Source organism: Hippocampus zosterae, chromosome 14 (assembly GCF_025434085.1).
Source record: "Hippocampus zosterae strain Florida chromosome 14, ASM2543408v3, whole genome shotgun sequence".
Classification (NCBI taxonomy): Eukaryota; Metazoa; Chordata; class Actinopteri; order Syngnathiformes; family Syngnathidae; genus Hippocampus; species Hippocampus zosterae.
This window is the reverse complement of record NC_067464.1, coordinates 4,929,588-4,952,454: the sequence shown is the minus strand read 5'-3', so window position 1 is coordinate 4,952,454 and position 22,867 is coordinate 4,929,588. Positions and strand designations below refer to the sequence as shown.

The window sequence follows — 22,867 nt, the reverse complement described above, 5'->3', positions numbered from 1 at the left end:
ACGTGAGAGTGTGTTTGGGGACCGAGGGCTCGAGCTGGTGTGGTCACTTTAGAGTGCCTCATTGTCATGGCGTGGAAAAGCCCCTCAATCACCTGGTGCGCTGCAAAAACTCACATTGGGTTATTTTTGACCCAAGTGATTTAAGAGCATGGAACTTGCAGTATTTCAGCAACCGCAGCTTTTAGGTAGATATGTTTTCGCACCCAATGTGGAGGATTGTGTAGGCATAAGAAAGATGCAAGACAAAATAGCATCTTTTTTTTTTGGCAGTATGGAATTTGATTGACATTTAACAGTTGAGCGGGGCATACTTTCCAAGCATTGAGCAGACATGCAGGATCAGCAAGCAGAGAAAATGGCTCAGTTTGAGGTCTCATTTTATCTCCAGGTTTTGTTTATAATCATTAAAATTGGAGAGGGTTGTTCAAAAAATATTGGGAGAGAAAAAGTACCGGTAGTTGCTTTTTTTTTTTAGGTGCCAATTGCTGTAAAAAGCTGAGAAGCACATATCGTAGCACATATTGTAGCACATAACAGTACTACTGATACATATTGTCATCTTCTGGTGAATTTTACAACACAAAACAACAATGTTTGCATCCATATGTTGTCACCTGCCCCGTATCCATCCTGAAGTAAGCCATGAATGATGCCTTCACCATCAGGTTAAAGTGTGGCGAAGGGGCCGAACCAAGTTTATAAAGAGGAAGGCAGACGGAGGCAACAGCCTCATTCGGTGAGGGAGTTTGTCAGTTGGTGTGCTATCATGTCTGGATCTTCATGTGTAATTCTCACTCGGCTGCTTCTTATCAGCTCCGGTCTTTTGCTCACAGGTTAGACAAAGTCATTTAAAAAGTGTACGTGTGTGGGCGTGGGGCGGGGGTTAATTGAGATTTTAAAATTGTGTCAGTAATTTCAATCCTTCCTTGGAAAAAGCTTTTTTTTTTGTTTTGTAAATTAATTTGAATTATTTCGGATTGCTATCGCTTTCAGACACTGTCACCATTGACATCGGAGACAATCAACAGTCAAGCAAGGTACATCAGATGGTTATCTATCTATCTATCTATCTATCTATCTATCTATCTATCTATCTATCTATCTATCTATCTATCTATCTATCTATCTATCTATCTATCTATCTATCTATCTATCTATCTATCTATCTATCTATCTATCTATCTATCTATCTATCTATCTATCTATCTATCTATCTATCTATCTATCTATCTATCTATCTATCTATCTATCTATCTATCTATCTATGTAGCTAGCTAGCTAGCTATGACTATTTCTCATAATTACAGTATTCATTAATTATCGTTAGTTCCTCATTTTATTGCATTTTTGTCACCCTAAAACATATTTTTTGTTGTCTGTTTTGGGGATTAAATCTCAAGTGATATTTGTATAGATGTATTTGTATATTTTTTTATTATATATATAACACAATGAAAAAAAAATGTGAACAAAGGCCTTTTTGACAATGTATAGCGCCAACTACTGCCAAGGAGGACTTACCCGGTATCAGATTTTTTTTTTTTTTTGCCTTAAAGTATCGGCGGCTGCTATCGACAGCCACCAATGAGTCGCTTATACCTTAAAATAAGAGTATTAGCCCGATAATGATATCTGGTATCGGTACTTGGCTCGCTGGTTATTTATTGTTAACCAGCAAGCACCAAAAAATAGTTTGTTTTTCCAGATTATAACAATATATATTATTTATGCAACCAACCATTTTTCTATGCCTGGTAATAAAAATGCAGATCATGTGTCACAGGCAGAAAGCCACACGCCATTTCTCGGCTCCCCACCACCATCACTTGCCTCATTCACTGCTTCTTCCGGTAGGCAGCTACTATTGAACTTCGTTTTTTTTCTCTTTTCTGTTTTCAACAATCTGCAAGACCTCAATTTTGTTTTCCCTTCGCATCCCAGTTCATGCCGTCCAACCTGCTGATGTCTCAGTGCTTTATTGGCTGAGCATGTCACGTTCTGGCAGGTACACAAGTGGAATGATGATAACATTTAAAAGAGCGTTTGGTCATTCTTTAACCACTCTTCAGTCAAAGGTTTACTTAAAATAAAAATAAAAAACAGCTTCACAGCATCCTGTTATCTATTAATAGGAATGTGACGTCAAAGATTGGCAGTCGAGTGGGCGGTAAGTAACCCTATGGTTTTAGTTCTTTTGCCTTTTTACCGAAATTACAATATTGGACATGTCACGCGAAAGAAGACAAATTTAGAGCAAGAAATTCAATAAGATTGGGTCTAGTGTATTTTTCACAAAACCTTCACAAAACTAAATGCAAACTTCCAAATGTATGAAACACACTCAAGTCAAACAAAATGGAATAAAAATATCGGTTGACGAAATAATCGGTCAGGCCCTAATTTTAACAAGATCATTTACCAAAGTAAAAAGACATACATTTGTGAGTTGTTCATTAGCACATTTGGCAAAATGCTTTTCCCAAATCGAAACTTGGAAAAAGGAAAATGTCAGTGTAAAATGTAAACTTACAAAAGCAAAAGCAAATGTCCGTCGTATTTGCTGTGTCATGAACAGAGCTGCTGTCCATGTTCAACCCGGCAGCGGTCGCTGGAAATGTGGAATTCCTGTCGCAACCTGGGTAACACACACACACGCACACACACACACACACACACACACACACACACACACACACACACACTCACAAATGATAAAGCAGTAAGAACCAGTGAATGTGTTTCAGGAGTTTACAGGAAGAAGCAGAGCATCTTTCTGACACCTTGACAGATCAGGTAGATACCGAATCGGACGCAGTTTTCTCCTTTATTTACTCAACTTATATAAATCTAAGTCAGTGCTTTTCAACCTTTTTTGAGAACCGGCTGACCTCTGCATAGAGCAATAAGATTCAATGCTGTGCTCCACCATTTGAAAAAAAAAATCTCTGTACAACCAGTCTAGGGTCAGAATAACGTCAAAAAGGCAGCCAGATATAACCTGAATAATTAACTCAGCAAACATCCCCCCTAAAAGTTTTAGATTTTTCAACCTAAAAATGTGGTTGTTTTGTACAAATTATTTCCTTTTAATTCATTCAATGGCAAAGACGTTTTTTTAAAAAAAATGTCAAGAGTCCAGACATTCAATCCTAGGTACTGCTTTATGTATTTTTTTTAGCGTGGTCTGATAAAGAAGGGTATGGAAATGGCAGACACTAAATGAGTTTTCATTAAAAAAAAAATTTTTGAAATTAAAAAAATTGTAATGTTTGTTAGGATTTAAAATCAATTAGCTATAAGAATAATTATAACACGATGTGATACAAAAAAAAAGTCTTCCCATTTATTTTTCTGTGTGCTATCTCTCCAATATTACAAAAAAAAATAATGCCTCCCTCAAATTGATGCCTCTGTACTGAATGTTTTTGTAGTTTATGGGCACTGAGATCCCCTGCAAGAACCGCCGTCCGTCTCCAACAACGCCAACATCAGGTACCAAATATGATACTCGACATGTTGTCGATATGACCCAAACATTGGCATTTGGATATCATTTGACTGTCATGTGTAGTTCATGAGCTGAGACCAGCTGACGTCAAGGTGGTGGCTGCACTCGGCGACTCTCTGACAGTAAGACCATCGTCTTTGTTTTTGGTTGTTTTCCCCCAGTCTAAAATCAGTCTCAATCATTCGATATGTGTCAGCACCAACAAATTAGAGAACCTGATCATTTATTTGATCAATTTTTTTACCCCTTTGAATTTGGAGAAAAGCATCTATTGACCCATTTTCGGGAAAAGTCCACCAATTCCAAAATGGCCGACATGGTTTCATTTGTGTATGTATTGAATAACGTATAGGCTGGCAATGGTGTCGGCGCAAAGTCAAACAACCTTCTGCTGATCATCAACGAGTACAGAGGACTGTCCTGGAGGTACCGCTAGACTGGGCATTGAAAATATCAAATCTTTCATTTGATGCATAATTGACTCAGATTGTTACTTTTTCAGCATTGGCGGTGATGAAAACATCACCACGGTCACCACTCTACCGAGTATGTACATGTATCACGCAGTATGGAAGTAATAACTACTGACGTCATGTCATGTTTGTGTGCGTGTGTGTTGTGCAGACATCCTGAGGGAATTCAACCCCTCCCTGACAGGCTTCGCTCAGGGGATTGGCAAGCAAGACTCCCCCGCAGCCTTCCTCAACCAGGCCGTTGCCGGAGCCAAAAGCGGGTCCGTATGCCTCACTCAAAAAATATGCATTAATTAAAAAAAAACTTTGCAGGACACACTTTACATCCCATTCTACTGCATTTTACTATGACGCCGTTGTGTTTTCAGTGATGTCGTTGAACAAGTGCGCGCCCTAGTGGACATCATGAAAAACGACACGGTAAGAAGTGATCGCGATGAACACTCACGGGCCACGGCACCTTATGCGTAATTCATTAGGAACCTCAACAGGAAGGGAATAATACTCAACCTTGATATGTCGGAATAGTGTTAAAAATATTGCGGTGTATATTTTTGAATACTTGAAAAAATAGATTTTGCCTGAGAGCGATTTCAGTTGTCACATTTAACTTGTCCTCCTCATGTTGGTGAGTGCAGAGAATCGATTTCCACAATGACTGGAAAGTGATCACCTTGTTTATTGGGGGCAATGACATATGCGACTTCTGCTCGGACACTGTGAGTATTCAACTTTCAACTTGTTTGTGTGAGGGGCCAACAGGGACATGCTGTTTGTGATTCTTTCACACAACTACTGAAACAATCACACTACTGAAAAGCTCTCATTCGCACGACTGAAATACTCCCCTCCACACCCACACACGCACACACGACAAAAATGTTTTTGCTCATACACAACTGATACACACTCACACATGCACTACTGAAATGCTCTCACACTACAGAAAGTGTCTTGCACTCACTACTGAAAACAGTTATACACTACTGAAATAGTCTCATGCTCTACTGAAACACTTTTATTCATACTACAGATAAGCTCTCACACACGCACAATTGAAATGTTTTTGCTGACGCGCAACTGAAAAACTTTCACACACACTACTGAAATGCTTTCAGACAAACTATTGAAACATTCTTACACACATTACTCCTGACATTTTCTCATGCACTACTGAAACACTCTCACACATTACTGAAATACGACTGATATGGGTTTTTTTTCTCATTTAGACTACACAACTAAAACAGTCACAGGCACTACTGAACAGCTCTTAAACACCAGTGAAATACTCGCATACTGACATCTTAGCTCATATACACTACTGAAATGCTCTCACACGCTACAGAAATGCCCATACACTACATATTCTTCTTTACTCACACGCACCACTAATATGCACAAACAAACTGAATCACTCTCTCACATTATAGGAAATGTTGTGACACTATTATTTTTTTTGCCCACACCCTAGTTTTTTGTTGTTGTTGTTGTTGCTAACATACACTAATAAAACTCCCACAGTGCACTGACATGTTGTCATACACACTCATGAAAGCCGGTGTGCGTTGATTTCATGAGGGTATTTCAGGATGACGTGTAAAAGGATTTCAGTAGTGCCTGTGAGACGATTTCAGAAGTGTGCATAAGAGCGTTTCAGAAGGATGGATAAGGAGTCCCTGACAGCCCCTCACACTTGCCCCCATGGCATCTATATGGTCCGTCTACCACTCCGTCACAGGTGATCTTCTCACCCAGGAATGTGGCCAAACGCATCCGTCGAGCGCTGGACATACTCCACAGTGAGGTAGTGCCACACACACACACAAACGTCATGATTACCCAAAGGCATGTTTCAAGCACCGTTTTATTACCTTGTAGGTGCCACGTGCGCTAGTCAACCTGGTGGAGCTGATGAACATTTTACCACTGCGCGAGCTACATAAAGAGAATGGGCTGGGATGCCCCACCTGGTTTGTCAGGTCTCTGTTGATGTTTGATGGATTTCAAGAAAGATAAGCTCCAGCAGGGCGTGCTGGAGCCCACCCCAGCTGTCTTTGGGCAATAGGCGGGAGACGCCCTGAACCGGTTGATTGATATATATGAAAGAGAGAGAGAGAGCCGAAGTCTCGCAGTATTTGGTGTCGCACGTGATAGTGATCTGACCTCCCAAGTTTTGTTTGACTTTTGTGGCAATTATGTGAAAAAAAAATTAAAAAAATCCTGAAACGTCACATGGAAAAATGGCCCAAGTCCCATTTTCTTCTCTATGGTTGGTATGGTTCTATGGTAACACACTTTTTCAGGCGTTTTTTTCTCTTTCTCTTTGGTGCCACAAAAATACCCAAATCTTTAGAAAGAGCAAAACACTGATGTGGTTGAACCTCGAGATACTCGATGAGACAAAGTGAGAGATGAGTTGACATGATGTGTGTTTTTGTTGTGTTTTCAGGATTGTTTGCCCGTGCGTACTGAAGCCAAAAGATGGCTCGCTCGAACTCCGGAAGACGGAAGAATTCAGCAGAGCTTATCAGGTCAGTACTGGACACAAAGTCAGGTGCACTGATGCCGGTGATCCTCTTGGATCATTGGATTTCCAAAGCAAGAAATGGAACCACATTTTTCAAAAATATCGCTTTTTTGCCTCTCTGTGTCTTTTCCCAGCGTGCAATGCGAGAGCTGGTGGACTCCGGGCGCTATGACACTCACGACAATTTCACCGTCGTCCTCCAGCCTTTCTTCAGGGAGGTTTTTCTTCCTACATTGCCGGTAGGAGCTGTCGCTGTTATATATGCCGCACAAATATTGTTGAGACTGCTAATTCCCGATGCTTTTGCTATCAAGGATGGAAAGCCAGATCGCTCGTACTTTACACCCGACTGTTTTCACCTGAGCCAGAAAGCTCACACGTCGATGGCCCGAGCGCTCTGGAACAACATGGTAGGATTTGATTTGATCGCATTTTATGTCATTTTATTTTCAATCCCTGTTGTTTCACACAGCTAGAGCCGGTGGGAAACAAAACTTTTACACAAGACTTCTCTGGCCGGATCGATCTCAAGTGTCCCTCTGAGGTAATTACATTTTTAATAATAAATGGTATATCGTCAGAATAATTACTCCCAATATGAGTGCTACAATGGATATTATATTGAGGTGAAAGAGTACCACATTTCCTCTTTTAGTAGCTGAATGTTGACAATTTGTTTACGGGGAATCTATTGTTTGAAATATGTCTTGAAAATGATTTTAGAAATACGGCCAATGTCATGACCATCATGATTTCAATGTCTTTTCTTTCATTGGTTTTAGACAGCACCCTTCTTTAGAACGGCTGCTAACAGCAACTACACATTCCCAGGACCTCTGCCGACCCCTGCGCCGGTTACTGTAGGTTAACTTTATATATTCATGCTCAATCTAATGTGAAACTGTTTAACTCTCTGAGCTTCATGCTGGCTGTTTGTATCGCGTCACTTCATTTATTATGATTTTTTAAAACATTTTGGCCGTGTTAATGCAAAGGTTTTTTTTTTGCTTTTTTTTTTCCAACTCCTGTTCTTTAAAGTCCCCATTTGAGGTGTGAAAATACCTGTTTGAGCACTTAAAGCCTATGATAGCTAGAATTTATCCCACTGGGTCGCGGCAGGGATTTCCCACAGCGGGACAACAACATGCTCTAAAACGGCCACAACGACGAGGCGCTCTAAAGCAGCAGCAACAGCTCTGCTGACCATTGAGAAGATTTACATTTAGCTCCTGTTGCTGACTGTTGAATATATATATATTTTTTGTTTAAAAACATTGTACAGTAAGAGAAGCAAAAAATAAATAAAAATCTGATCTTTAAAATCACAAACAACATCTCGAAATGCAAACAAGGTGCTAAAATCCATCAACGCCTGAGGGTTAAAAGATCTCTGTTGTTTTGTAGAACTGGGGCAGCGACTTCAAATGTCTTAACACGGGACCATCTGACTCGCCGCCCACTTCAGGTACCAACCTGGTGCTGCTACGTTGGTCAGCACTCAACAGCATGTCAAATTGTGCTCATTGTGTTAGTTCACAGGGTCCGGCCAGCTGACATTAACGTGGTGGCCGCTTTGGGGGACTCCATTACAGTACGTTTGCTAACGAGTACGACCATACAAACCATTTCACACGTCAAAACAAATTTCATTTTTTTTGGGTGTGTTTTAGGCTGGCTTTGGTGCTAAGGCAAAGAATCTACTGCAGCTCAGAACAGAATATAGAGGAGTGTCATGGAGGTGAGACATAATGTTGCAGTGTCACTTAACCACTTACATTTGGTCGGCATTTTTATGATGAGTTTACCCCCCCAAAAATCTCAACACCCCATGCCATAGAACACACAGGAAGTCAGTCATTTTACTTTGAAAATTACATTTTCAGTTCATTTTGGGTTTTTTCCAGGTGTCCTTTTAAGACCGACGGCACTTTATTTTTTTGATTGACTTCGAAAAGTCAGCCATCACAGCCAAAATCACTTAAATACATAAAATTTGGTAGCCACGTCGCTCATGAGTAAACACACAAAAATTGCTGCGGACATCTGTAATTTACATCACGTTTTCTTCCATCCCCGTAGCATCGGAGGCGATAAAAGCCTGGAGACGGTCACCACGCTAGCCAGTAAGACATCCTGCCTCTGCTTTACGATGCGACACTGACAATGCGATGAGTCAGAGATGAGCCCATGTTGCGCTTTTCCCAGACATCCTCCGGAAGTTCAATCCAGACGTTAAAGGAGCGTCAAAAGGCCAAGGGAAGAAGAAGAGCGGCTTCAACATGTCAACATCAGGAGCCAAAATCTCGTCAGTTCATCTTTTTTTTTAAATTCTTTCTTCATTCGTTTGTGTATTGCACACATTGTAATAACAATAAAATTGCTTTCAATACAGGGGAATTCCTGGACAAGTCCGACGCCTGATTGAAGTGATGAAAAACGACACTGTGAGTTTCATATTGCATATTAAAATATAAAGAATATTTGATATACATTTAAAAAATATTTATGAAACATTTAAAAAAATCACAACACAATGATTATGGAGATTTATATTTTGAACGTATATGTCATTGTAAAATACATTTTGAAATATTCACTGAAAGAAAATCACCACCAACTACATGGAGTGTTTGCATGAGAAATATATATTATATTTATAAATTAGGTAAAGTTCATATTTCATAAACTGTAAGAATATTTAAAAAAAACAAATTACAAAAGCTCACACAAGTTCCATATTTGAAGACTATATAAAGTACATTATTCATTCATTCATTCATCTTCCGAGCCGCTTGATCCTCACTAGGGTCGCGGGGGGTGCTGGAGCCTATCCCAGCCGTCTCCGGGCAGTAGGCGGGGGACACCCTGAATCACTTGCCAGCCAATCGCAGGGCACACAGAGACGAACAACCATTCGCACTCACACTCACACCTAGGGACAATTTAGAGTGTTCAGTCAGCCTGCCATGCATATTTTTGGAATGTGGGAGGAAACCGGAGCACCCGGAGAAAACCCACGCAGGCCCGGGGAGAACATGCAAACTCCACACAGGGAGGCTGGAGCTGGAATCGAACCCGGTACCTCTGCACTGTGAAGCCGACGTGCTAACCGCTGGACTACCATTAGTCTAATATAATTTTTTGATCTCAAATAATTAAATAATTGACACCCCAAAAAATTCATTTGCAGTTGACTTTTTATTTTGAGGTTAAAATCAATTTATGAATCTTTTAAAATAACACTTTTTTTCTTTTCTTTTTAAAAAATCTTTCCTTATGGACCCAGACAGTGGACTTTGCCAATGACTGGAAGCTGGTGACCCTCTTCATTGGTGGCAATGACCTATGTCAATTCTGCAATGACAGAGTGAGTTGCTTTTAAAAGAAAGACGTCATCACAGGAAGTACATTTGCCCCTTCTTCCCCCCTACACCTCCTACCCCCTACCTTTTTATTCTCCACACAGCTCATCGGTGCCGTGAGATGATATCACTCACCCTAGCAACTAAATCGGAATAATGGTGCTGTTGTGACTCACGCGCCTCCAATAATGTTTTGATTGTGCCACAGTGAGACATGAGCAGACACAGCGCCCACTGACTGCTTCTGTTCTGTCCCCTCCAAAACAACCGAGCCACACCCATCCACCCTCATCTTTCACTCTCCATCTGCATTCAGCATAATCATAAAAAGCCCGTTTGTTTTTGGTTATAAAAACTGGAAAACACCGTGCAAAAACCTTGAGCCACATGTTGCATCAGCATTTTCTCTGATCACTTTATCATTACAGTCAACAGAATATTTTTTTATCCACAGGCCTCTTTGTCACCTCAGAACTACAGCCATCACTTGATGGCCAGCTTGGACATGTTGTACCAAGAGGTGAGTTAAGATGCTAAAACAACATGCCGTGCTAAAAATATGGCGTAGCTAACAATGGTGCGCACAACCCCTTTAGGTACCCAGGACCATCGTCAACATTCTGGAAATCTTGCAGGTGGAAGGCCTGCGTAGGATCAAGAAGGACAGTCTCGGGTGCAACGTGATACAACCGTATGCTCGTCATATCAACTGCTCTGCGTTACGTATCGAAACCAGTGGTTGGTCACTGAACTGGGCTAAGCGTATGTGTTCTTTGTTTTGACTGTATTGTCTTCAGATTGGCCTGCCCGTGCTTCTTATTACCAGGGGATGACTCTTTGGAGCTGGCCGAAGCCAAAAGGATCAATCGGGAAGTGCAGGTAAGATCTGGTTATTTGTTTTGTTTTGTTTTGCTGTGTGATTCATGAATGATGATGTGGGGAGGGCAAGCAGAAATGAAAAATGGATTGAAGGAGGTTTGGCAAAGCAAAACGGTTCATTTGTCATTTCTCCTCCAGATTGAGACGGAGAGAGTGGCATACAGTGGTCGCTATGACGACAGGGAAGACTTTGCCGTGGTCGTGCAGCCCTTCCTCAGAAACTCCGTTATGCCTTTGAATGCTGTAAGTCGCCTCCACACACATTGAGGACCTACCACGTCATGAAAGATTTATGAATTTCATATCTTTTTTTTTTCCTGACAACTTGTTCCTTTCACTTTTGCATTTCAAAACAGGCTACGTCCTACTTTGTCAATAGGCTAAGTAACTTTTTTTTTCAATCTCTGGATGACAGCACAATATAACAAAGCAAGGCAATAACAGGGAACCACGGCTATATAGTTGACAGTAAAAATAAATGTTAATCTAAATGTAAATAATACCATATCATATATTTTAGTGCAAATCAATACTAAATGTTGGAGTTTTTGCTCAGGTGCGTGCGAGCTGCATTAGCTGTTATGCTAACTGTTGAAGAAGAAACTTACTTGGTTTGAGTGACACGCTCCATTGCGCCTGAAAACATAAAAAATATGACTAATAGAAGCAAGAAGTGAGCTTCAGCCTATGGTCAGAATAATTATCTTAATGATGTCATGTTGGCTGAGATGTAGCACACTTTTTTTTTCTCTTCCTCAAGATCGCAGAAATGTTTTAGTAACAGGGTCACGTGCGTGTTGAGAAACTTCAGAGCATAATTACTACAGTATAGCTTGTCTCAGGACAACATTTATATGTAAACATGCACGCAGAGTACTTTTTTTGTTGTTGCGTGAATTATTTAAAGTTTCAAGTGGGCATAAAACAATTTTTGTGACTACGGCTCCGTCTCGTTTGCTTTCAACTCATCAGGACGGCCGACCCGACGTCACCTACTTCAGCGAGGACTGTTTCCACTTGAGCGAACGGGGGCATGCCGACATGGCCGTTGCCATGTGGAATAACATGGTGAGTGAGGTGACACCTGATACAAGTGGAAAAGGAAGCTAAACCATTTTAGCCTGTTGAAAAGTAGAAATGCAGATCCAAAAAAAATGGTTTCTCACCAGTTGGAGCCTGTGGGCGAAAAGCAGACATACAACAATTTCACAGGTGGTAGAGATCGCATCAGGTGTCCCACAGAGGTAAGAAACTCATACATTTATAGGATACATTGAAAAAGTCTACACAGCCCCGGTCAAGCACCAGATTTTTGTGAAATGTGAAACCAAGATCAAATAGGTGTTCCAAGCCTTTCCATTCTAAATATGACAAGTCAGTAGATTTTTTTTTTAATTTTGTGAGAACACCAATGAACATAAACAATAAAGTGGTAGCGAAAGTGTGCACACCCTTTTATAACTGGAGATGACTTGGTTCAAAGTTAACCAATCACATTCTAAAAGTCACGTTAATTGGGCGTCAGTGCACACCTGCCACCATTCAAAGTGCCTCCTATTACTTTATTAACTTTATTTTGGGTTGTTAAGAGGGGCGTCATAAAAGTGCAGGCACATTATCAAAAAATTTAAAAATGTGAAAATTATTTTGCTTTTTTTTGCTTTTAATGAGCATCACACAAAAAAACAACATGGTATTTGAACAGGGGTGCGTAGACGTTTTTATATTGACAATTCATCTCCCATACTGCAATGCCAGTGTGTCGTACATTGCAGGAGCATCCTTACATCTACACAAAGGTGAACAGTGGAGCCAGTCTACCTTCAACTCACTGCCCCAAGTGTGTCCCCGTATGGCTGGCCACGGTCCTGGCCCTCTCTGCCCTCCTTCTGGGCTGGGCCCTCACCTGGTTGATGCTCACCTGCAGAGCCAAGATGAAGAAAAGGAGCACGACTTTTGCAACAACAGTAGAGATGAAGGCCTCTTTGTTTTAAAGTAGGGTTCAAATGGAGTTCTGTGTGTATAGTATCTTTGTAAAGAAAGATATGGCGGCTCGTGGGGGGGGTATGAGGTTATGATAAAACAAATGAATGTAAAATATTATTTATTTAAATGTTGAATTTCAATACTTTCAATGTTGTAGCAGGTATCACAACTCATTGTAGAAGCAATCATTTTTTTGATGAATATAGATGATGTATTTTCGTCATGCGCACTAATTACACTATTAATAAAAGTTCGCTAGCATGTGATTTATATTTTATGATGTATTAATAGTTTTGCACTTGTCTTTTAAATAATAGATAATGACATTTCTTTTAAAGAAATGTGTGACTTCAAAGCAAAATTTGTCACATCAATTAAGTGTTTGGTTAACTGCCTCACATGGCGACACTAGTGCCCCCGAGTGGACACCCAACGCACTGCTTCTTGCTCTCAAGCCCAGTACGACTCCCAGCAGAGTGTGAAGATGGCGGAGGGTGAATTGAACGTGGACAGCCTAATCTCTCGCCTTCTAGAAGGTGAGTAGAAAAAACCCACCGAGCGATCGTGATTTCACCGCCCCGGTTTGGGTCATGTTCCCCGCGGGCTTGTTCCCTAATCCTCCGGAGTAGCCGCCTCGTTTTTACGTCGCCAAAATAGCAGCGGTGCTAACTGGCTAGCTCGTTAGCCTTGCGCTATCTCGAGCCCCTCAGTGTTTATAAACAGTCGGGCGGTGAACGCCTACGTTTAGGAGCGCTACCCTTCGTCGCGTACTTTACAACGTTCAAGCCCACTTTCTCGCTTATGTATAGCATTATTAATATTACCCAAAAATGACGCAGGTTGAATATTACGTTGGATCGAATAGGAGTGGCAGCTCTATGTATGTGGAAATGTCCCAAAACTCGCGAACTTGGCTTAGCTCGTCTTAATTTAATTCCTGGAACCGACTTTCTATTACGAACGTCCAAAGCTTCATCAACCTTTAGTTCGCAAACTTTTTAAACTCAGCTTTTCTTAAAAAAAAAAAAAAAGAATTAAAACTTAGCTCTCCAAGTACCAGCATCTTGGCTAACATTAAAATGCAGTAGTGTAGTAGGCCTAAGTGTTCATCAGAACCGAGGTTTATTTATTTACTGCGGTAGGTTGTCGCACAACTATTTCTGGGGGGCATGAGTTGCAAGTGGGAATTTCATTTATGCACACAAGACGATGGTAGTGAATGTCACAAATTACATTGTATTTTGGCCAGCCTAGAACTCACTCATCGAGTATTATTCTGTCATAAATCGACGAGAACTTGGTCATAAGAGCGCTAATCGATGACACATTTGACCCTGAATGAAGCTGTGATGGAGTGTCCTCCTGGCGTAAACATATGCGGACCTTCAAAGCAGACCAGAAACAGGTGAATGTCATTGATAATTCTGCTCTGATGGCTGGTAATGTTGATAGCATCCCATTTTCAATGACAGAATACATTGAAAACTTGGAAAAGAAGGGGTGAAGTGAGACAGAAACCACGCACAGTACACGACTAACGGCAAAAGTAACCGATATCCGGAAGCCTAAAAATTGTGCTAAAATAACCGAGTCATAGCCAACCTAGCCTAATTACGCTAAAATGGTCGATTCACGACATACCAAGAGTTACTCCCTCCGGCGATTTAGCAGCCAGAGCCATTCACGGCAAAATAACTACCGCACACAAATTAATAGAGGCGTTCCCAGTTGACTTTGTCGTCATTCTATCAGCCCGACCGATTTAATTGGTTGGTGTTAACACTTTTAGAATCTGGAAAATTTGCTAGATTTTATATCCACATTAAAAGATTACAACATAAGACAAAGATAATCTGCCTTTTTTTATTTAATCGTGTAAATTGTGGTAGGTGGAAAAAGTGGACGTTTTGGCTAACTGCTGCCGTACTAATTTACATTTACATTTTTATGGTGGGAGGACCAGATTGCAAGGAACAGGGGGTGGGGAAAAAAAGATATGATCAGTATCATCTTTTCATGTTCTTAATTAAAAGCCTTGCTGTCCCCAAGTGTGCTATTTTTTTTGCCGGGAGTGGCCCGAGCTCCTTTGGCATCGTTTAAAATGTCCTTGGCGCACTTTCATGTGATTTATTTCTCATGTGTCACCGCTGTGATGAATGAACACCGAGGACAAAAACACTCATGTTTTTGATGCCCTTTAAGTGTTTGGTTGGTTGTCTGGAAAGCGAGTTCTATTTTGACGGTGACGGTGGTTGCTTGAATGCGGCTGTTGCTCACCTGTGAACGGGTTCAAATTCAGTCAAAATGCAGTCATTATTTGAATTAATATGATTAATTAATTTAGCGGGGCGGCCCGGTAGTCCAGTGGTTAGCACGTCGGCTTCACAGTGCAGAGGTACCGGGTTCGATTCCAGCTCCGGCCTCCCTGTGTGGAGTTTGCATGTTCTCCCCGGGCCTGCGTGGGTTTTCTCCGGGTGCTCCGGTTTCCTCCCACATTCCAAAAATATGCATGGCAGGCTGATTGAACACTCTAAATTGTCCCTAGGTGTGAGTGTGAGCGTGGATGGTTGTTCGTCTATGTGTGCCCTGCGATTGGCTGGCAACCGATTCAGGGTGTCCCCCGCCTACTGCCCGGAGACGGCTGGGATGGGCTCCAGCACCCCCCGCGACCCTAGTGAGGATCAAGCGGTACGGAAGATGAATGAATGAATGAATGAATGAATTAATTTAGCTCTTGCGTCATCATTAGTTCATATAATTGGCTGATATTAGCTTCTTAAAAATAATCCAAAAATGCTTTTTTGACACTCTCTCTCTCTCATATATGTATGTATATTTATATATCTAAATGTATATTTTTGTCCAAAACATAAACTTCAGGAGTGGTAATAATTGGGCCTCACATGATTTGATGTGGGAGGCCCGGTGCATAGTTGCAGGGTTCGATTCCGGCTCCGGCCTTCCTGTGTGGAGTTTTCATGTTCTCCCCGCGCCTGGGAGGGTTTTCTCCGGGTATTCCGGTTTCCTCCCACATTCCCAAAACTTGCGCGGCAGGTTAATGTAACACTCTAAATTGTCCCTAGCTGTGAGTGTGAGCGTGGATGGTTGTTCGTCTCTGCGTGCGATGTGATTGTCTGGCAACCGATTCAGGGTATCCCCCGCCTACTGCCCGAAGACAACTGGCATAAGCTTCAGCATGCCCCGCGACTTTCGTGAGGATAAGCAGATTTTTTTTCCCCGCCCACTAAATTAACGCTTGAATTAAAGGTTGCATTTAATTCTTGCCGATTAATGGTGTCTTGAAACAATGGCGGTCACATGACTCCCTGTGTGCTTCTAGTGAGGGGATGCCGCCCGGGCAAGATCGTGCAGATGACTGAGGCGGAGGTGCGGGGCCTGTGCATCAAATCCCGCGAGATCTTCCTCAGCCAGCCCATCCTGCTGGAGCTCGAAGCTCCCCTCAAGATATGCGGTCAGTCTTCCGCCTCTCGCTTATTCCATTTTGTCTGCGTGCGTGTAAACTTCCAAGATGGCCGTGGTAAAAAAAAAATTATAATAAAAAATAAAAATACTCCCAGAATGCCTTGCTTTGAGATGCATGTTGCGACCATTAAGAGCTGTCATCCTCTTCCCCCCTTCCCCCCCCCCTCCTCTGGTAAAGTAAATGAGCAGTGTTTTATTTCTTTAGACTAGTGTGTGTTTTCACTCGTTTCATCATTGCTTTTGTCTGTACAGAGTCTACTTGCTCATACATGAGGCAAAGACCGCACTTTACCGCACGTCACGGGTGAATTGAATGCAAAGGTGGAAAAAAAAAAGTGGCCGCCGTCTGTTTGAAATGTATTAATTTCAAATTTTAATTTGCTGATTCTGAGCCACGAGAGGAAGCTTGCTTTCCACATGTGGTCCCCATACCGCACTTTGGCAATCGCGGGGCAAGCTTGGTGTGTTATCTTCCCACAAATTGCGAGAGATGAGAACTCGATTTAAAGGCGAGGTTAGCGTGCTGCTCATGCAGAAAGAAGCTTTGTGAAAATTGTGGGCTGCGCCACTGGGGAACTCCCACTCTGTACACACACACACACACACACACACACACACACACACACACACACACAGTCTATTTCTTGTGCTGCGGCTCTGAGTTGTCTTATGTAACCAGACCGCATCACAGAACGCCCGGCTGAGTGGCTCTCTGACTTACAATGTCTTCTCGTCGCTCCATACGCTGAACGGAGGCACTCGGGCACCCCGTGCATTCTTCACTCAGCTCTTGAGTTTTCGTCCATGTACTTTGGTGGACGTCTTATCAGTTGCCAGGTAGAAACAAGGATTTGAGTCCGTGCGAAGCCTTGGCAGCCCTTTTGTGCTTTGTTAAATTTATCATTTGTTCTTAAGTTGTTGGCTTTTTTTTTTAAATGTCCAAAATTATTTTGTTTCCACTAACAACATGGCTGTAAAAGGGATGGGAAAAAAATCCGGATCAGATTTCTCGTGATGATTTTCACGCGTTGTTTCCCTCTTGAGCCACAGCTGCTCCTCGGCCATCTTATTACAGTGTGCCGGCAAAACAAAAATCACACAAGATCCCCAAAAACGTTCTTCTCCAATCATTCATTTGCACAATTTGGGCAGCGAAACAAATCTCCAAGAACGCCAAACCATTCTTTAGCACTTCTCCGATCATTCATTTGCCCTCAGTGTGTTTTTATGTTCAATACATAGAAGGCAAAATAAGACGCTGCATTGCAGTCAATGTCTCATTTCCATGCCAGAGGTGGTTTTCAATTTCGTCACGGCTATATTGTCGGGCGCCACATACTAGGTGAAGTCTAGTTCTCCTTCTCAGTCTAGTCCCTGTTATTAGTTGTTTTTTTTTGGTTGCTATTTTCTGGTGGATTGGTGGCAATGCCTCCGATGGTTTGCCGGAAAGGCCCTGGCACACATTTTCGACCGCAACTCAGCCTGTTATTACCGTGCTGACCCGAAAGCATGGAGCTCTGAGTCGGAATTAGAGCTGCTCTTACTTGCGATATAAAAGGAAATCGGGCATTGGCTTGTTTGTTGTTGGATGAAAGGTACTCCTGTCGAGACCCAGTTCCGGTTCTCTGGCCTTCCATCTGGTTTTTTGCCATCACCGGAGCACTTGCGTGGTGGCATCGGAATAAGGACAAAGAAAAACCAAAGCACAGTTTTTGAGATAGAGGTGACCCACGGGGGTTAGGGACCGCAGATTAAAAACGTTCAGTATCCGTTTTCCACGCGAAATGGAGAACAAATGGGTACCCAAAAAAAAAAAATCCTGTTATTGTAAAGGACTGTCATTGGAAAAACGATGGGCGCCGGATCCCCTTTTTGTGTCAAAATGTGCCCATAAAAAAAAGGAAAAAAAGATGAGCAGGTCAAAACGTGTCGTCATCAGGTGACATCCACGGGCAGTACACGGATCTGCTGCGTCTTTTCGAATACGGCGGCTTCCCGCCCGAGGCCAACTACCTGTTCCTCGGCGACTACGTGGACCGCGGCAAGCAGTCGCTGGAGACCATCTGCCTGCTGCTGGCCTACAAGATCAAGTACCCGGAGAACTTCTTCCTGCTCAGGGGCAACCACGAGTGCGCCTCCATCAACCGTATCTACGGCTTCTACGACGAGTGTGCGTACAAAGCCAAATGCCCCCCCCCCCCCCCCCCCCACACCTCACGTATGCATCTGAGTCTCGTTCCACCTAAAAATAACACTTGTGTATGCGCACCCCCAGGTAAGCGCAGGTTCAACATTAAGCTGTGGAAGACTTTCACCGACTGCTTCAACTGCCTGCCCATCGCCGCCATCATCGACGAGAAGATCTTCTGTTGCCACGGAGGTCAGTTCATTGTCGCGCGAGTGCACCGATAAAACGGTACAACTAAAATCAAGGAGGCCCGGTGGTTAGCACGTCGGCTTCACAGTGCAGAGGTACCGGGTTCGATTCCAGCTCCGGCCTCCCTGTGCGGAGTTTGTATGTTCTCCCCGGGCCTGCGTGGGTTTTCTCCGGGTGCTCCGGTTTCCTCCCACATTCCAAAAACATGCGTAGCAGGCTGATTGAACACTCTAAATTGTCCCTAGGTGTGAGTGTGGGCGTGGATGGTTGTTCGTCTCCGTGTGCCCTGTGATTGGCTGGCAACCGATTCAGGGTGTCCCCCGCCTACTGCCCGAAGACGGCTGGGATAGGCTCCAGCACGCCCCGCGACCCTAGTGAGGATTAAGCGGCTCGGAAGATGAATGAATGAATGAATAAAATCAAGGAAAACTGCTCAACTTTTTTCTTTAAGTTAAAATAATAAAGCACTTTTGACATTTTCGGAGTTAAAAAAAAACGCTCACCGTATGATGCGCAGTAGATTGCTCGTGCTATAGTAGTCCACTCAGTTTGCGATTCCCCTCCGCCCCCCCTTCGGAAAAGTGCGCAAGATACGAATTGATTGAGAAGTCGTTCACCGACGTCAACACCAAAACGGATCGGGATTTTTCGGGAGAGTCCAAGCTCTCGTGTTCTGTAAGATATATCGAGGTCATTTTATTGTTCATCTTCTGCCTTAATTTTTCGCCGGTTATTGCCGCTCTTTTTCCCCGCGCGTGGCGACAATACAAAAAAGGCCCATGGTAGCAAATTATTTGTAATGGTGATTTCGTTTTGTTTGTTTGTTTATTTTCTAGGACTTTCACCAGATTTGCAGTCAATGGAGCAGATCCGCAGGATTATGAGGCCAACAGATGTGCCTGATACAGGTTAAGTGTGTTTGTTTGTGCCCCTTCCATGAGTTGCAATCCAATTTCAGGGCGACCAAATTACAGGCAACCTTTTTTGAAGCCATTTTATTTTTTTAATGATTAGATTTTTTTTTAAACAGAAAAATCAGACTTTAATTGAAAAGCATCTATTTCGTGGTAGTTAGGGCATTGTGAAGAGCTTCACAATGCCAGTCGATTTCAATTCTTTCGATTATGATTGAATCCAATTCTTCTGATTGTGGTTCAGGTTGATCTCATATATTTAAATATGTATTTAAATGCTCCGCTGTTGATGCAAAAGCTCCGATATTATTCATTGCAAAGTAAAAAATAGAATCACACTGTACAGTCAAAGGTCCTTGCAAATTATAAGCGCGGCCATTCGATTGAATTCATGATTCAGGGCATTTGCTTATCATTCCAAATCTGCCCCGAAAAATATTAGGCCTACTCACATTGTAGTGTAGGGCAGTCAAAGACCGGTGCAAGTTGAACAAAAGACCCTAGTGTCACCTAGTGGTGAGTGGTGATATTACAACAAAAACAAAAATTGGCATATAATTGATGGCCATTAAAATGGACAGGGTTGTATTTTCATTCATCCTTTTCATCCATCTTCCGAACCGCTTGATCCTCACTAGGGTCGCGAGGGGTGCTGGAGCCTATCCCAGCTGTCTCCGGGCAGTAGGCGGGGGACACCCTGAATCGGTTGCCAGCCAATCGCAGGGCACACAGAGACGAACAACCATTCGCACTCACACTCACACCTAGGGACAATTTAGAGTGTTCAATCAGCCTGCCATGCATATCTTTGGAATGTGGGAGGAAACCGGAGCACCCGGAGAAAACCCACGCAGGCCCGGGGAGAACATGCAAACTCCACACAGGGAGGCCGGAGCTGGAATCGAACCCGGTACCTCTGCACTGTGAAGCCCACGTGCTAACCACTGGACTACCGAAACGCCCGGGTTGTATTTTATTATTAATTTAAAAAAAACTTTTTGGGGAAAACCCTAAATATACATAAAAAAAGGCCAATAAACCTCCAATATACATTTCCCATAAAAAATTAAGCTTAAAACAGCTTTGCATTTGTGTTTTTTCCTGGTCTCCAGGCCTCCTCTGCGACCTGCTTTGGTCCGACCCGGACAAGGACGTGCAAGGCTGGGGCGAGAACGACCGCGGCGTCTCGTTCACCTTCGGCGCCGACGTAGTCAGCAAGTTCCTCAACCGCCACGACTTGGATCTCATCTGCAGGGCCCACCAGGTGAGCGGCACTGGCCCCCGGTGCGGCGTGGGCGGTCTCTATATCCGTCGCCGTCGTAGGCGTTGAGAATGACCATGCTACGTCTCCTCCGGCAGGTTGTGGAGGACGGATACGAGTTCTTTGCCAAGCGCCAACTGGTCACACTGTTTTCGGCGCCCAACTACTGCGGGGAGTTCGACAACGCCGGCGGCATGATGAGCGTGGACGAATCGCTCATGTGCTCCTTCCAGGTACACGCGCACACACACACACACACACACACACACACACACACACACACACACACACACACACACACACACTGAAGTGTCATGTTAATGTTTGATTGTTCATTTCTCTTGCTTAAAGATCTTAAAGCCCTCAGAGAAGAAGGCCAAATATCAGTATGGGGGGGTCAATTCCGGTCGGCCTGTCACTCCTTCCCGCACCACTCAGGCCCCCAAGAAGAGGTGAACATGTAATGGCCTTGTGAACCCCGAGAACACCCCCCCCCCCCCCCACACACACATATGCGCATGTGCACACACACGGTAATGCCGCGTAACACAAATACAGTGGAACCTCCAAAGTTGAAGTTACATTTTTTTTTTCGGCTATTGTTCCCGTCGTATATCGTCTAAAATGTATCATGAATCCAACTCTGACGATATTACCCAAGTGTCGTGAGGTGTATTTACGTTAGCCTGATTATATTTTTAATGCTGTGTAATGTAAATTATATTTGTTGACTTGGCGCTCATTTTTTTGCTGAGCAGACGGACGCTTGCCCTGCGTGACGGTGAGCGTAAGTTTAATTTCTTGCCTAGTATCATGACAATATTTTTTTTATTAAATCTAATGGGAGAGGCTCAAAGAACTAAAGTCTCTTACATGTACTCCTTTTTAGGTTCCACTGTACTAAACGCAATTCTTTCCACTGACCCACCCCCCTCGTCCATTGACAGCTTTTTCCTTAACATGCACGCGTACCTAAATTAGCTGTGAGCAAACAGTTTATTTACATTTCTATCGTTTGCCTGTTTGTTAATATTTTGATCGTGTTAATACACTATTGTGGGAAAAGGGGATGGGGGGATAAAATGCTTATTTTTTTATTTTCCTTGAAAGACATAAAAAAACGAATTGGTGTCATTTTGCCGAGTTTTATTCCCACAGAAGCGTATCAGCGTGTATTTCAGTACATCTATTTCCGGTGAGTTGGAAAGAATGTGAAGGGACCGGCATTTGTGAAAGGATTGAACTTCTTGCCCTCCAGACATACGTTCCACTGTGCCTCCATTTTTTTTTTTTTTTAAGTTCCACAGACACCGCCAAAGACACATTCAAAACCTTCAAAGATAAGACAAATATCTGTACCATGAGCAATCTGTAGTCGGTCACAAGAGATCCAAATTAAAGTTCATAGTTCACAAATTGGTCAATACCAGCGTTCAACTTTGGCGGTTCCACTGAGTGTATTTTTGTTTGTCATATCAGATACACTCAACCTCTTTTTTTTTCTATATTGTAACATGACAACAAATTCGTAGAATTTTTCACTGATGGTCAGTATTTTTACTTGATTATTTTGAATAGAGATGTGCGTCGTGTGTGGCATGTCCATGCTTTTTCTAGAAGTGCTTTAAACCAGCTTGTGGATTTCCTGTTGGTGTTTCAAAAGAATACAAATGAGTCTTGCGTGATGATTGGAAGCTTCGAAGCCAAGAATTGTCCATCGGTCCCGCTCCTCCTCCTCCTCCCACCATCGTTTTGGCGTATGATGACTGGCAGAGTGGGAGTGGGCATAGGCTGGCATCTGACTTGGCATTGCTATTGTGATTGTGGCGCCACCTGGTGTTTAGATGCGGTGTACTTCAGTACAGTATATCTCTCGGCTCTTTGTGGCATTCTTCTATCTGGTTGTTTCTGTTTGTTTGTTTTTCCTCTATTCGCACACTTGACATTTTAATTTATTTCTGAATGACGATGATGACACATGAAATGAGTGAGGTGTTAACCCAGGTTTGCTATTTGTACGAGTTTGAAAGTCAATAAATTGATGGAAACTCAGTCGGTATTTGTGGATTCTCCTTTTTTTAAAATGTTTTGATG

At 42.7% G+C, this 22,867-nt stretch overlaps 2 protein-coding genes across 3 annotated transcripts; both read left to right on the top strand.

Annotated features, from left to right (window-relative positions):
- The first annotated feature begins 532 nt into the window (after window positions 1-532).
- plb1 (phospholipase B1) lies at window positions 533-13,066 on the top strand. Of its 2 annotated transcripts, none has more exons than XM_052085361.1 (35): window positions 533-736; window positions 994-1,037; window positions 1,784-1,850; window positions 1,942-2,005; window positions 2,133-2,167; window positions 2,576-2,639; window positions 2,745-2,793; window positions 3,432-3,492; window positions 3,572-3,630; window positions 3,861-3,934; window positions 4,011-4,054; window positions 4,133-4,241; window positions 4,350-4,401; window positions 4,620-4,700; window positions 5,723-5,788; window positions 5,863-5,963; window positions 6,434-6,515; window positions 6,646-6,750; window positions 6,826-6,921; window positions 6,984-7,055; window positions 7,294-7,371; window positions 7,916-7,976; window positions 8,044-8,102; window positions 8,182-8,249; window positions 8,591-8,634; window positions 8,717-8,816; window positions 8,904-8,955; window positions 9,798-9,878; window positions 10,328-10,393; window positions 10,470-10,564; window positions 10,671-10,752; window positions 10,891-10,995; window positions 11,725-11,820; window positions 11,922-11,996; window positions 12,528-13,066. In XM_052085361.1, the coding sequence occupies exons 4-35, from the start codon at window positions 1,989-1,991 to the stop codon at window positions 12,744-12,746; spliced, it is 2,448 nt and encodes an 815-aa protein (XP_051941321.1). In that variant the 5' UTR covers window positions 533-736; window positions 994-1,037; window positions 1,784-1,850; window positions 1,942-1,988; the 3' UTR covers window positions 12,747-13,066. The 2 variants fall into 2 exon arrangements, with proteins under 2 accessions (XP_051941321.1, XP_051941320.1); XM_052085360.1 differs by having other exon boundaries at window positions 533-833.
- Window positions 13,067-13,147: 81 nt separating this feature from the next.
- LOC127614221 (serine/threonine-protein phosphatase PP1-beta catalytic subunit-like) lies at window positions 13,148-22,825 on the top strand. The gene is made up of 8 exons (XM_052085423.1): window positions 13,148-13,274; window positions 16,079-16,210; window positions 18,161-18,391; window positions 18,497-18,601; window positions 19,435-19,506; window positions 20,625-20,776; window positions 20,872-21,006; window positions 21,125-22,825. Exons 1-8 carry the CDS (start codon window positions 13,223-13,225, stop codon window positions 21,227-21,229), a joined length of 984 nt encoding a protein of 327 aa, XP_051941383.1. The 5' UTR covers window positions 13,148-13,222; the 3' UTR covers window positions 21,230-22,825.
- The last annotated feature ends 42 nt before the right edge of the window (window positions 22,826-22,867 follow it).

Coding starts and splice junctions, on each gene's coding strand:
- plb1 (XM_052085360.1), top strand. CDS start 767: ATGTCTGGATCTTCATGTGTAATTCTCACTCGGCTGCTTCTTATCAGC. Junction 834..993: donor CTCCGGTCTTTTGCTCACAG/GTTAGACAAAGT, acceptor TATCGCTTTCAG/ACACTGTCACCATTGACATC. Junction 7,372..7,915: donor CGACCCCTGCGCCGGTTACT/GTAGGTTAACTT, acceptor GTTGTTTTGTAG/AACTGGGGCAGCGACTTCAA.
- LOC127614221 (XM_052085423.1), top strand. CDS start 13,223: ATGGCGGAGGGTGAATTGAACGTGGACAGCCTAATCTCTCGCCTTCTA. Junction 18,602..19,434: donor GATCTTCTGTTGCCACGGAG/GTCAGTTCATTG, acceptor TTTATTTTCTAG/GACTTTCACCAGATTTGCAG. Junction 21,007..21,124: donor CGCTCATGTGCTCCTTCCAG/GTACACGCGCAC, acceptor TCTTGCTTAAAG/ATCTTAAAGCCCTCAGAGAA.